Source organism: Molothrus aeneus, chromosome 11 (genome assembly GCF_037042795.1).
Source record: "Molothrus aeneus isolate 106 chromosome 11, BPBGC_Maene_1.0, whole genome shotgun sequence".
In the NCBI taxonomy this organism is placed as follows: Eukaryota; Metazoa; Chordata; class Aves; order Passeriformes; family Icteridae; genus Molothrus; species Molothrus aeneus.
The window spans coordinates 18,384,067-18,396,882 of record NC_089656.1 but is presented as its reverse complement, the minus strand read 5'-3'; the positions used below and the strand labels follow the sequence as shown (position 1 = coordinate 18,396,882).

General features: G+C 45.6%; 1 protein-coding gene across 1 annotated transcript; it reads right to left on the bottom strand.

The window, feature by feature from the left end:
* Nucleotides 1-1,087: 1,087 nt before the first annotated feature.
* Nucleotides 1,088-9,559, bottom strand: LOC136561074 (uncharacterized). Its single transcript, XM_066557196.1, has 11 exons — nt 9,359-9,559; nt 8,358-8,492; nt 7,454-7,578; nt 7,085-7,153; nt 6,794-6,907; nt 5,980-6,095; nt 5,626-5,681; nt 4,219-4,271; nt 3,364-3,491; nt 2,651-2,807; nt 1,088-1,580 (listed from the first exon to the last, which is right to left on the bottom strand). The coding sequence occupies exons 1-11, from the start codon at nt 9,557-9,559 to the stop codon at nt 1,493-1,495; spliced, it is 1,242 nt and encodes a 413-aa protein (XP_066413293.1). The 3' UTR covers nt 1,088-1,492.
* Between the last annotated feature and the right edge of the window lie 3,257 nt (nt 9,560-12,816).

The window sequence follows — 12,816 nt, the reverse complement described above, 5'->3', positions numbered from 1 at the left end:
GAGAAATTTAGAAGCTCCCTGTTTCAGCACCTCGAGACCACGAGAGCACAGACAGATTTAAGACATCTTTGAGTTTGTGCAAGGCTCGCAAGAATGTGGCCATTAATACCACTGTAACTGGAGAAGGGTTTATAGAGGTGCAGCTAAAATCCAAAGCTCTGCATCAGTGCCAATCCCAAAAGAAATGCACCCAAAAGTCAGCTTGGCTCACCCAGGGGTGCTTTGGGATGGAAGGAGGGGCACAGCACCTGTTGGGGTGCAGCTCAAGGGCAGGAGTGCAGAACAGGGATCAGGTTAGAAATTAGGGGATTAATTAGGGAATGGGAATCCCTCACAGCTGCAGGAGGGTGCTGATAAAACCAGCCTGTCACAGCACATCAGGCTTGCAGCACCCAAGCCTTGTTCAGTGACACATCCCAAACTGGGACATGCACGTCATAAATGCAGGTGGAATAATTTTATATTCATGCACCCATTCTGCAGAAAAAGCTGTTGTAGCAGTAAGTGTAGGAACTGCCTCAGGAAGGAAAAATTCTTCTTTGAATTCTATTAAAATCTCTTCCTCTGTCAGCCTAAGCAGGGATTATAAAAACACAAAGATGTGTACCCAGATTTCACTATTTTCTGAAATCGAATTGTGGCACTATTCTAATTATAAGGTATCTTTGCTTAATTTCTCCTCTCCACACTTTCCACTTAATTTTTTTTTTTTTACATATTTTAAGTATGTTTAATTTTCAGTAATTAATGGCAAGATGCACCTAGGTAGGGAATACCTACCTCAGGCCAGTGACTATTGTGGATGCTGTGGTTAACAAGGCACTTACAAGGGAATGATGAGGAGTTCAGATCCCTTTGTAAACTGGATTACCAGACTCTGGCTTTCCTTCAGACAAGGGAAAATCGTGTTTGTGCCACTTATTTCATTGTCCATTAATGCTATTCCTAGAGGACACCTCATTTAGATGTGCTTGCTCCTGCTCCTTCCACTTCATGTTTTACACAGCCACAGACAAAACTATCAAATCAGTGCAGTTTCCTCTAACAGGTTTTTCCCACGTTTTAATGACTATAACAGCCAGAAAGCTCAGAAATACACAGTTTTTATTTCAAAAACAAATCTGAGACAAGAGAGGAGCTGCTAAATTGGGTCAGTGATCCACACAGCCTGAGGTCCTGGTCGTCACGGTGGGGAGCAGCTGAAGTTTAGGAAAAACACCAAAGGACAGAGCATGGAATGATCCCTCCCCGTGCATTCCTCCTGCAATCAGACTTCCTTCAAATTGCCTGCAGACCACCCTGGTTAGCAACCACTGAAAGCTGCACTAATAAAAATAGATCTCATTTCTCTCCAAATCCTTTTATACCCTTGACCTCCCCAGCATCCTGTGACGAGCTCTACACTCAAACCAGTGCTGGCTTTTTTGCAGGGAATTACATTTTTGTGGAAAGCTGCTGCTTGCTGACATTGCTGGGATGAGCCTGTAGATGATCACAGGGGAGAGGCATCAGTGGCTGGGTCAGGTCCCTCTGTTCTGGAACCAAGCTGCAGGTTTGGAACCGGCTGGGCGGCCTCGTCCCTGCGGGAAGAGCAGCGACGCTGAGCTGGTGTCCCATGGAGAGGAGGAAGAACAACACCCCCACCCTTTCATTTGTCCCATGGTGTTGATTTGGGGGCAGATATGGGGTGGAGCTGACGGGAATTGTGTCAGCAGTGCCAAGGGAAGGCTCCCTGGGGCAGCTCCACAGCCGGCGGGGCTGTCCGGGCTTGCGGAACGAGCCCGGTTTGGGTTTTAGCCGAAGCTTTCCCTGCTGGATCATTTCCTCCACCAGGCAGGTTTGGACAGCCCAAAAGAAGAGGGAGCAGAGACCTAGCAGCAGCTGCAGGTTCAAGTTCAACCAGCAGGTATTTTGCACTTTTGGCCTGTTTGATGTGCTTTAAATATGTCTGGTTTTCGGAAGGAGCCGAGGTCTCCATCTGCTGAAAGTCATTTATGGCATTTCCTCTAGCAGCCAAGGCTTAGTGTTTATTTTAAAAACCAAACAAAATGTAAGCAACAAAATTTGCCTTTTTCCCTCATGAGAGCAATGGCTCCATATGGAAAAGGCTCCAGGGAAGGAGTGACAATCATGTGGCAGGAGGAACAGCACTTCACTGAGAAGGGAAGCACGTTCCTTGTGGATATAATTTTGCCCCTAACAGAGCCATTTCTGTGGGGATTTTCTGAACATTTATCTGTCCAAATAAATCCTTGAATGAGCAAGTTTCACCCTGTAAACTGTCTCAGTTTGGGGTGAGGACTCTATATTTCTATAATGGGACAGATTTTCTAAATAAAAGAGTGTCCAGAATGGAGCATCCTACAACTCATAAACCTACATGGAGACCTATATAAAACCCACATAAACCTATATAAAAAAGAAATTATATGCTGCACCCATGAAGTGCTTGTACAATTATTCCTTTTCAAATAATATAAGAGCATTTCTCTTAATAAACACATTAAGCACTAAAGGAACAACATTTTTTACATCAGGTAAAAAAATCAATGCATTTATGCTTCAAATATCTATGGAGTTGTAACCATCCAAGTCAATAGAGGAGGATGGGAGATTTTTGATAAGCTCTTCTTGCCTGTCATTATTTTACCTGTAATAAAACTCAACCAGGCCCCAGCCTGGTGTTAACCCATTGAGTTGGAAATGTGCAATGCACTCGTGGAAAACTCCTCTCCCTGTCAGGCCATTGTACACCACAGGGCAGGCCTGCTTATCCAGAGCTGCAGAAACATCAAAGCTCTTGCCACCTTGGAGAAGAGTAAAAAGGGAACAATGTCACCAACTTTCAGTAGTATTTTATCTCAAAACAATCCCAATATCTATTATTTTTGTGTATGGGGGTTTTTATGCTTTTCTGAAGAGTGATAGTTCTGTCTGCTTTGTAAGACAAGTAAAATGATCAACCATATTTCCAGCTGAATCCACCTCATAAGAGATGTTCTGACACCCCAAAAATGTGGAAATCACTATTTTGTGTGGGTTAGAACAAGCAGTAGTCACCACAAACATAATCTGTAACTCTCCCTCTGGAACCCGTGGCCCTGACCCTGCAGTGGGCACATTTCACCCAGGACACACCACAACTATAATTTCATTTAAGCAGGGAAGTGCCCATGGCAGTGGAGTTGGAACCAGAGGAACTTCAAGTCCCTTCCAACCCAAACCATGATTTTATGGCTCTAAGTAGATTTCTCAGGGTGCAAGATGCATTCCCCAGGAATCTCACTGAACAGTCTTAACTCCACTAAAGGAACTGCAGGCCAAGAAATGAAGGCAGAGGCAGCAGGACTGTGTTGAGCTTACCAGCAGTAAAACTGACTCCATACTCATCCTGGATAAGCCCATCCTCAGCCAGCTCAGCCAGGGAGGCATTGGACCACTCAATGCCAGCCTTCCTCCCATCAGGAAAAAACACATAACCTACAGTGAGGCTGAAGGGGACAGGAAGGCAGCAGGTTTGAAGTTCAACCAAAACTCAAATGCACCAGAACAATGGCAGAGAGAATTGGAACTGTTCAGCCTGGGGAAGAGAAGACTCTGGGGACTTCCAAGAGGGGCTGGAGTGCCAGGATAAGGGGAAATGCTGGAGAGGGGCTTTGGAAAAGGGCCTGGATGCCAGGCTATGGGGAAATGCTTCCCACTGCCAGAGGGCAGGGTTGGATGGGATATTGGGAAGAAATTCTTCCTTGTGAGGGTGGTGAAGCCCTGGCACAGGGTGCCCAGAGAAGCTGTGACTGCCTCATCTCTGGAAGTGTCCAAGACCAGGCTGGATGGGGCTGGAACAACCTTGGGGCCATGGATATTGGTCTTTAACCCTCTGGATGCAGAGAACACCAGTGAGCAAGGCAGGGCTCCTGTGGAATGCTCCACTACAGCTGGAGCCCTCTCAAACAGCTGTGAGTGCCCAGCTTGTACCTCAAAATCATCCAGACAGACAGACAGCTCCATCAGCTGAGGGGAAAGGAAGCGAGGGAAGGTGAAATCTGTCCTTGTGACTAACTGCAAATGAAAAACTGGGAGCAGGGAGCATGAGGGTGTGGATGGAAATTGGGCTGTGCAGGTTCAAAGCAGGAATTTGCACACAGGTGTCCTGTAGAGCAGCTTTTGCCACCTCTAAGATGAGTGGTTTCAGCAGCATGAAGTTCTTTGGTCACTTACTGAGTTGTGGTGGCTGGCATGCTGATAACTGTTAAATGTGCTGCAGTGCCATCCTGCGAGAGAGAGAAAGGAAAAGCAGCCAGAGTTGTGCACATTCATTTCTGAGGGTGCTTCACTGGCTGGACCAAGAAGACACTGGATAGAACTCAGCCTATGCAAAGTGTTATGGCTTCACACTTTAAAATCCTCTCAGTACATCTCCCATGAAAATCTGGCTGCAAACAAATCCAGGAATATAAACCAAACACATTCAGGACAAATTAAGGACAAGGGGAACAACAGAAAGTCCACAGCAAGAGGACATAGGAAGGAAACAAAGCCTGCAAAGAAGAACAAAACTGGTTTACTATGACCAGACTTTTCTAACCTCTATTCATCTATGTCTGGGAGCAGCAGATAGGGAAAATGTTAAGAAGGAACTGGAATCTCCTGGTTTTACTAATTTCTCTTCCATCCTTAGGTCTGGACTCTTCATGCTCCACTTGGGCTGCTCTGAGGCAAATTTAAGCCTCCTCTGATGCTATAAATGTACAGACACTCAGGGTAAGAGGACTCCAAGCTTCAATCTGCAATAAACTTCTTAATGAAGTCAGCTGGCTTTTAATTAGAACAGCCACAGCCACTTTGAGTCTTAAAAAACTGGACAACAGGGAGAGGTTGGTTATACACATTGTGGTGCCAAAGCTCAGTCCTAGTAAAAGATACACAGGTACATGATAAATCAGGATTTGTACAGAAATGGGATTTTCCAAGCTGGGAAAAGAACTTTTATTCTGAATTCAGTCTAAACCCCTGTAATGCTGCCTATAATGGAGAGTTTTGATTTATGCCTGGCTTGGCAAAGGAAATGCCTCTTCAGGAGCATGTGCTGGGCTTGGCTGGCAGCTGGCAGGGCCTGCCCTCAGCACGTCCCTGGGCTGTGTGCTCCCAGCAGCCACAGCTCTGCCTCTCCCCCACGCAGCACAGCAGAGAATTATGGCTCAGCACAGGCAGAAATATTTGCTGACTGCTGTCATGAAGGCTTAGGATGCTTCAAACACCTCAGGCTTCCCATTAATGGGAATCAGCTCTGCAGCAGCTCCACGGAGTGCTGGGTACTTGCAGCAGCTGAGAATCTCTCCTGTAAAGCTGCCTGCCTAATTTTTCTTGAAAGAGCCAAAAAAAACAAAACTGTTTCAAGTTATCAAACAAGTTTTTCTTCAATCAGTGTAGCAAAATCTCAGTTTTTACACACACAGCTCTGCTTTTGAGAGAGAGCAAAAGCTCTCAACACTGATCTGGGTTAATGGTGCCACCAGTGAGAACTCTTGATGTGCACCATGGATGTTCCCAAATCCTTATTTGTGGATACTTAAATATGCCTGAAAAGCTCAGAAAAATTTCCTGTATTGCCATGTTAATACCTACTTCAAAGTGTGCCAAAATCATCACATAACGGCGAATCTCAGCCCAGTTCCGGACACCTGCAAAAAAAAAACCCAAAATCCCCCAAGCTGGAGCTTCACCATTCCTGGGAAATGTGAACTAACAGTACCTGACTTCACAATAACCTTTCTGGATAAAGAAATATCCAGTCATTGATAACATGGTAAGCAATGTATCTCCCCAAACCAGTGATGGTATTTCCTCTGGAATGTCTTTATTTCACATCTAGGCATGAAACTGGTTATTTTAACAGCTAATCCTTCATCTCAGTGCCCTGCCAGTGCCAGCTACACTGAGGGCATTCCCAAGGGAGGGAATTCTTTCCAGTGCTCTTACCATAGGAGTGGCTCCGAATGCCTTGGAGGGAAAGCTCAGTTTTCCCAGAATTTCCTATTTCAATCTCTCCAACAGACCGGCCCCACTGCTCGTGTCGGAAATGCTGCTCCCTTTGTCTGCAAGCAAGAAAGGATTGGGTCAGCACAGAAAAGAGCTCCAGCTCTCCTCAAGAATCTCCTCAATGCCAATCTGATGGATTTATCCCCCCAAATGAGGGAAATTTCAGAGCATCTGGACCATGGCTATCCCAGGTTTTCCACATCACTTCTGCATTTCCCAGTTACTGTTACATAATGAGACACCTGAGAATGAAACAGCAGCAAATTCTCACCCTGGCAGAATAGAAAATCACCCTTTGATTGAAGAAATGCTGGGCTGCCAAACAGCTGCTGCTTAGAACTCAGCAGGTATCACCAAAACACACACATTATTGATATACATAATTTCACACCATTGATTCTCATATTTTTAGCTCTCCAGAGCTTGTACAGTATTTTAAACACCCACTTCAGCTCCTTTCTCATAGGATTATAATCTTTTTCTTAGCTATACCTGGACCATTGACTTGGGAGCTGCCTAAATCAATGAAAACAGAAAGAATAAGAAATATTCCTGATGCTGAGGGTTTCACTCAGATATCTTTGTGCAGGATCCCCCAGGTGTGGTGTGGCATTGAAACCAAGAGCCGTGCCCTTTATTAGAGCACTTCAAATTAAACCCACCTTCTAAATCAACTATAACACACATCAGACCTTAAAGAGAGCTGTAGAAATAATTATTATTAACCCCAGGAAATATTAATCTTGTCCCTCACTTTTTGACCCTCTGGAAGAGCTCGATGGTCCATGGCTCCTGGGCTAAAGCACGAGCAAATGTGCTGGGGTTACTGTCAACATTGAAGTTAAAAACATCTGTGGAATTCTCCCATCTAGAAAAAGAGAGGAAAAAAAAGATATGATTAGCATTCAGCTCATACAAGGCCAAGTTGTGCACTTGCTACTTTGACAGAGGCAATCTTTGTATTTTATTGGAAAATTCTGATTTTTGCCATTTTAAATGAGCTGTGAGCTTACTGTACATCCCAAAGCAAAGATGAAAATCTTACTGCAAAGAGAATTTAACTGGTACAAGTTCTCCTTCTTCTTCACTCCACTGCTGTCTGTAGGATCCTTTCCTGCAAGGCAAAGCACTATAATTCCATATCACTATAATTTTATATTATATTAAAATTTTGTTTATATCCTAAACAAACAACAAAATGTTTTTTGCATGCTTGGAATTGGAATAGAAAAATCTATAATATTCTACACCACCAGATTTATTTTCATTCCTTAAAAATCAAAGTGTTTTAGTTACCAAACAGCATTTGGTTCAAGCTGGTTAAATTTAAAATAAACTAAATGTATTTCCAGATAGTGCTGAAAAAGTCTTGGTTTTATGTGTAGATAAATGAAATTAGGGAGTGCTGCAGCACCTGAGTAATCCATCAAAATTTATCTTCCAGCACATTTGGGGCTCCAAGTATTCCATAGTGAGTCCTCCTCCACTCCAGATCTCTGTGGATTCATCTCTCACCATCATGTTTGGGTGCTGTGGGTGCTAAAAAGAGGAAACGTTTCAGGAAAAACATTTGCTTAATTCAATTGTGAGGATGCCACAAAGCAGTCTTGTTATTCTAAATATTACTAAAACCCCAAAGTAACGCACATCAATCCTCTCTTTTTTTTCCTATATTCTCCAAATAGGATTTTTCCTGCTTTTTCTGGTCATGGCTACTTAGTGAAAGAGATTTGTGAATATAAAGAGAATTGAGTGCAAAGGGATTTATGTCAGGTCATCTCTCCTTCTTTACTATGTAGCCAGCTCTTAATAGAAAAAGAAAATCCTCAGGCAAAAATCTGATTAATGATATCTGATTAAGCTTTCTTTTCAGCAAGAATGAAGCAGATGTGCATAAAACTCCCTAAAAGCTTTTCCCTCTCTTATAAAGAGGCAATTCCAAATGGTTTTTATAGCATGAAAATTAAAAAAGGGGGAAAAACCAAGCATAAGCATAAAATGGAGCTCATCAACCATGTGCTGCACCTGATTGGAAAGACTGGATGCTCAAATTCCTCCCGGGGGATTTAATAAGGCACTTCTTAGAAACTGTTCTGTTTTGTGCAGATTATGGGAAAGGGGAATGAGTGTCAGATCCTACAAAAAAAAGGGACATACCCAGCACTCTGACCAGTTCTACCACTGCCTTTAGACACAGCACTGGTGCCTTACTGGGGTGAAGATGCAGAGAACATAAATTTTTAGCTCGGGATCCCATCAGGGGTTCAAGAAAGGAGTTAAGCACTGCTCCTGAACATCACCCCACATCCAGCACTCACTTCAAACTCTCCTATCCCATCCAGCCTGAGGAAGAGCCACATCTCACACAGGCCAGAGGGGCGCCGGGCGAGGCGAGCGATCACAAAGCTCCTGTTGGTCTCTGCAAAGCCGGTGAAGTACAGGGAATCGAGAGCCTGGGGAAAGGGAAATGGATTTCAGCTCCAGCTGGGGGCAGGAAAGGGAGGGGAGAATGTCGGCAATCCTTTGTTTTCCATAGGCTTCTGTTCAGGGATCAAATTTTGCTTTCGCTTTTTGTGTTTCATAGCAGGCACACCGAGAACAGCCAGGCAACTTGAAAAGCAGCAGTGAAAGCTTAGCCAAGAGAAAGGAGAGCTCAAAAAAAAAAGGGGGTTGGGAACTGAGGGGTGCCAGGCACCGGGATGCAGGGAACGGGAGCACCTGAGGCATTGCCAGGGGGATGCAAGGGCTGGAATACAGAGGATGCAGTGGAATGGAGGTGGTGTAGGGCCAGGGAAGTTTGAGTCCAAAGGGGAAAAGGTGTTCTGAGGGACCGTGGGGATGCCAGGGATGGCAGTTCCAAAGCTGGGGGAACGTGGGGATGCCAGGAATGGCAGTTCCAAGACTGGGGGAATGTTGGGATGCCGGGGATAGGAGTTGAAAGACTGGGGGAACGTGGGGATGCTGGGGATGGGAGTTCCAAAGCCGGGGGAATGTTGGGATGCCGGGGATAGGAGTTGAAAGACTGGGGGAACGTGGGGATGCTGGGGATGGGAGTTCCGAAGCCAGGGGAACGTGGAGATGCCAGGAATGGGAGTTCCAAAGCCGGGGGAACGTGGGGATGCCAGGAGTGGGAGTTGTGAAGCTGGGGGAACGCAAGGATGCCAGGGATGGCAGTTCCAGGACTGGGGGAAGACGGGGATTCAGGAGATGGGAGTGCCAGGGATGTGGGACCCAGGGATGCCAGGCTATGAGAACAGGGTGTCGCAGAAGCGGGTCCCAGGGCAGGGGCTGTCAGCGCCGGGGATCCCGGGTCACTCACGTGCGGGTCGGCGCGGAGCGGGCGCGGCCGGCGCGGCTCGGCGGTGCCTGCGGCCGCTCGCTGCCGGCAGGCGCCGAGGCAGAGCAGGAGGCAGCCCAGGGCCCAGCGCTTCAGCGGAGCCCAGGAGCCGGGGGCGGCCGCTCGTCCGGCCCCGAGCAGCGCCAGCAGCGCCGCGGCCAGCAGCGCCAGCAGCGCCGGCATGGCGGGGAGCGGAGCGCGGGGTGCGGAGCCCGGTGCGGTGCGGGCCGCGGTGCGGGGCTGGCTCCGGCCGCCCCCAAACCCCGCCTCGGGGCCGCTCCCCGCCGCGGCCCGGCTCGGATCGCGGTCATTTCCGCGAGGGGGAAGTTGGATTTGCTGGGTTTAGTTACTACGCACTCCAAGGGAAGTTCAGGCAGTTCTCCTGGAAGGACACGAGAGGAAAGCCTCTAGTGATGCGGGGCAGAAAAAGCGGGTGTTAGGCTCTCTTCCCCAGCTCTTTGCTGCAGATCGCTGAAGGACAGTCCGTTTAAGATTAGTGATATGAAATAAGTGTTTGACAAGGAGGGTGGTGAAACACTGACACAGGTTGTCACAGAGCTGGTGGATGCCCAGTACCTGGGAACATTTGGATGCAACTTTGAGCAACCTGGTCTAGTTGAGGATGATCGTGGCAGAGGGGAGTTGGACTAGATGACCTGCAACAGGATCCTTCCAAATTAAACTACTCTATGATTCTCTGTTTCTGTGATTTCAGATCCTGTTTTATTGGGCTCTTGGCATCAGTGGGTCCTTCTCTTGCTCCCACTGCCAGCTCCAGCCAACAGGCAGCAGCCCATTTCACTCAAGGACCAAAAAACCCCACCCAAAGCAGGCATCTCAGCATCTCTTCAGGTAGTATTGTAGGTACCACTTCTAGAAGCCATATTTTTGAAGGCTTTTGGCTGGTTGTACAAGAGATCTTTTTTATTCCTTCTACAGTTAGTATTTAGTCTCATTTCCCTGCACTGAAACAAACCCAGCCTCTCAGGAGAGGTTGAAGTGCAGCCAGTCTCACTTTGGAGAAAGCTGGGGCTCTCAGAACTGGGGCTTTCTTTGTCTCCTGGGTGTTTGGACTCCCTGTTAGCTCTCCAAACTTCTCAGCAGATCCCCCTTTACTTGCAAAAACATTTATTGTGCATTTTTCTGCCTTGTTTCAATTGTGCCTCAGTTTGGCTTTATAACCACCTCTGCCCTGGTTTGTGTTTAATGGATCAGTGCTTATGGTTCTTTCGATTTTCTTCTCTGAATGTAACTTGTTTTTAATGACCTCCTGAGCTCTGCTGCTCCTTTTTGCCCTTTTCCCAGTTTGTCCTGATACTGATGTGCACTTACACTGCCTCGGTGATCATATTTCTGTTGTTCCCTCAAAAGCTTTTAGCACCTTAGATGTTCCTTTTACCTTCTTAAAAAGGTTCCTTAGTTTTACACAGCTCCCCTTTTCTGAGACCAGGCACAGCTCGTCTGTGGTGCTTTATTGCTGTCCATGGACCACATCAAATTAAAAGAAGGGCAGAAGGCACCAGAGATTCAGACAATGAGATTCAGAAATTAATTTCTGTAAATCACCATCGCTTCAGCCAATATTGAAGGGGCACCTCCTAAAGTTAAGCACCTAGAGCAGACAGAGAGCCAATAAGGTTGTTTTCCAGAGGGTCAGAGGGATAATAAGGTTATTTTCATACTTCAGGTTGTGCTGTGGAGGGATTGAGAACAGTCTGAAAGAGATGTGTCACAATGTTATCACCCTGCACCTGCAGCACGGCAGATGTGGTTCAGCCCCCAGAAAGGCTGCAAAGGGAGTGGATTATGAAAAACAGCTTTTCTTTTTCGCTAGAATCTGAACACATTATTGACACAAAGCAATAGTCAGTGGGGAAAGAGCCACACAAATGACAAACCTTTGGGACTTTACAAACATGCACAGAATTAAATCCTCCCCTGCCTGAGGTGGAAGGGGCTACAACAAATGACAGATTCTTCTAAACTCTTGTTTTCCCCAATGCAACCCATGAGCAGCTTTGCTGCCCTTCCCCAAATTGCTGGAGTCCTTACGCAAACCACTTGAATTTCAATATTTGCATGTCTGAGGGGAGGAGAAATGTGAATATTTCATGCCTGATGTGTGAAGCATTCCCAACCTCCCCCTGAGTCTCCCCAGGCCATGGTGAAGGCATTGTGTGAATCTGTACCAGAGATAAGCTCCTTCCTTCCTCTCAGGACAGGACATGGAAACAATTTGTTTCGTGCCACCTTCTGTTTCCATATTTCTTAGGTAATTTGTTTGAGGGCTTGAAGTTATCTCTGGCAAACAATTTATCTTGGCAATATCATTTATTTGTGGTGGAAATGGGTTCCAAACCATCAGGACTTGCAGAAGAACCAGAGTCCTGGGGATGTTTTTAGGGTGACAACATCAGCTCTCTCTGTATTGAAACAAGTCTAAGAGCTGCTCCACATGTTCAGCAAAAATGTGGGGAGGAAAATACTCAACTGATTTGTTTTTAAGATCAGGAGGAAAGCAGGAATCTGTGACCGATGCATGGTGCTAAAACACAAAGAAAAAGCAAGCTGAATTTAAGAATTTCTGGTTAGCATAAATTTAAGCTTCTGTATAAGGTCTTAAGCATCTGCAGTATTGCTAAAAAAAAGATGTCACACTACCTAACTTTTTTGTAACGCCTGGGTAATTCTGGTACCTCAGCCAGCCTGAGATAAAGAGCACAATAATGGTAGATTTCTCAAGGGCTAAACTCACTGTAATTTAATAAAAAAATAATAGAATATTCTTTTGTTTTTATTTTTATTCCTGCATAAATAACATATTAGTTACATTAAGGAAAACACCAAGGGAGAAGGCAGATTTAGAAAACGATCAGCTCTTATGATTTTGCATCTATAAATATTTACATAATTACATTTGAATAGCAGAGACACTGGCATAGACAAATTTCGTTTCGTATGTGCAACCAGCTGCTGAGAAATAGAAGAAAATATGTCAAATCAAACTTTTCAGAAGTCCCCAATATTTCAGCACAGAAGAGGAGACAAACAGGCACATGAGCAGCTGTATTTTATTCACTTATCAGCACACAGCACCCTTGTGCACGGGCTGCCCGTGTCCCACTAGATGGTGGTCATGCTACAAGAAAAAAAAGGATGCAGGAGGCTGCCCGAGTTGTCATTCTTTCTGTCATCCTTCAGCGTTTTTAATTTGTTTTAAAAATATCCTCAGCTCACACACTGCAAGGTTTGCTGTTTTGCTTGTACTTTTTGAGCCACTGGGTCTGCATTTTTCCTAATACACAGCGGGGAAATCCTGAATGAGTGTCATATAATATTTCCATATCAAACAATTTAACTATTGATGTTTAAGCATAGTGAACAACTGCTGAACATGCTCTTGAATTAGGTGCCAAATCACATTCCTGAGGCTCTTAGAA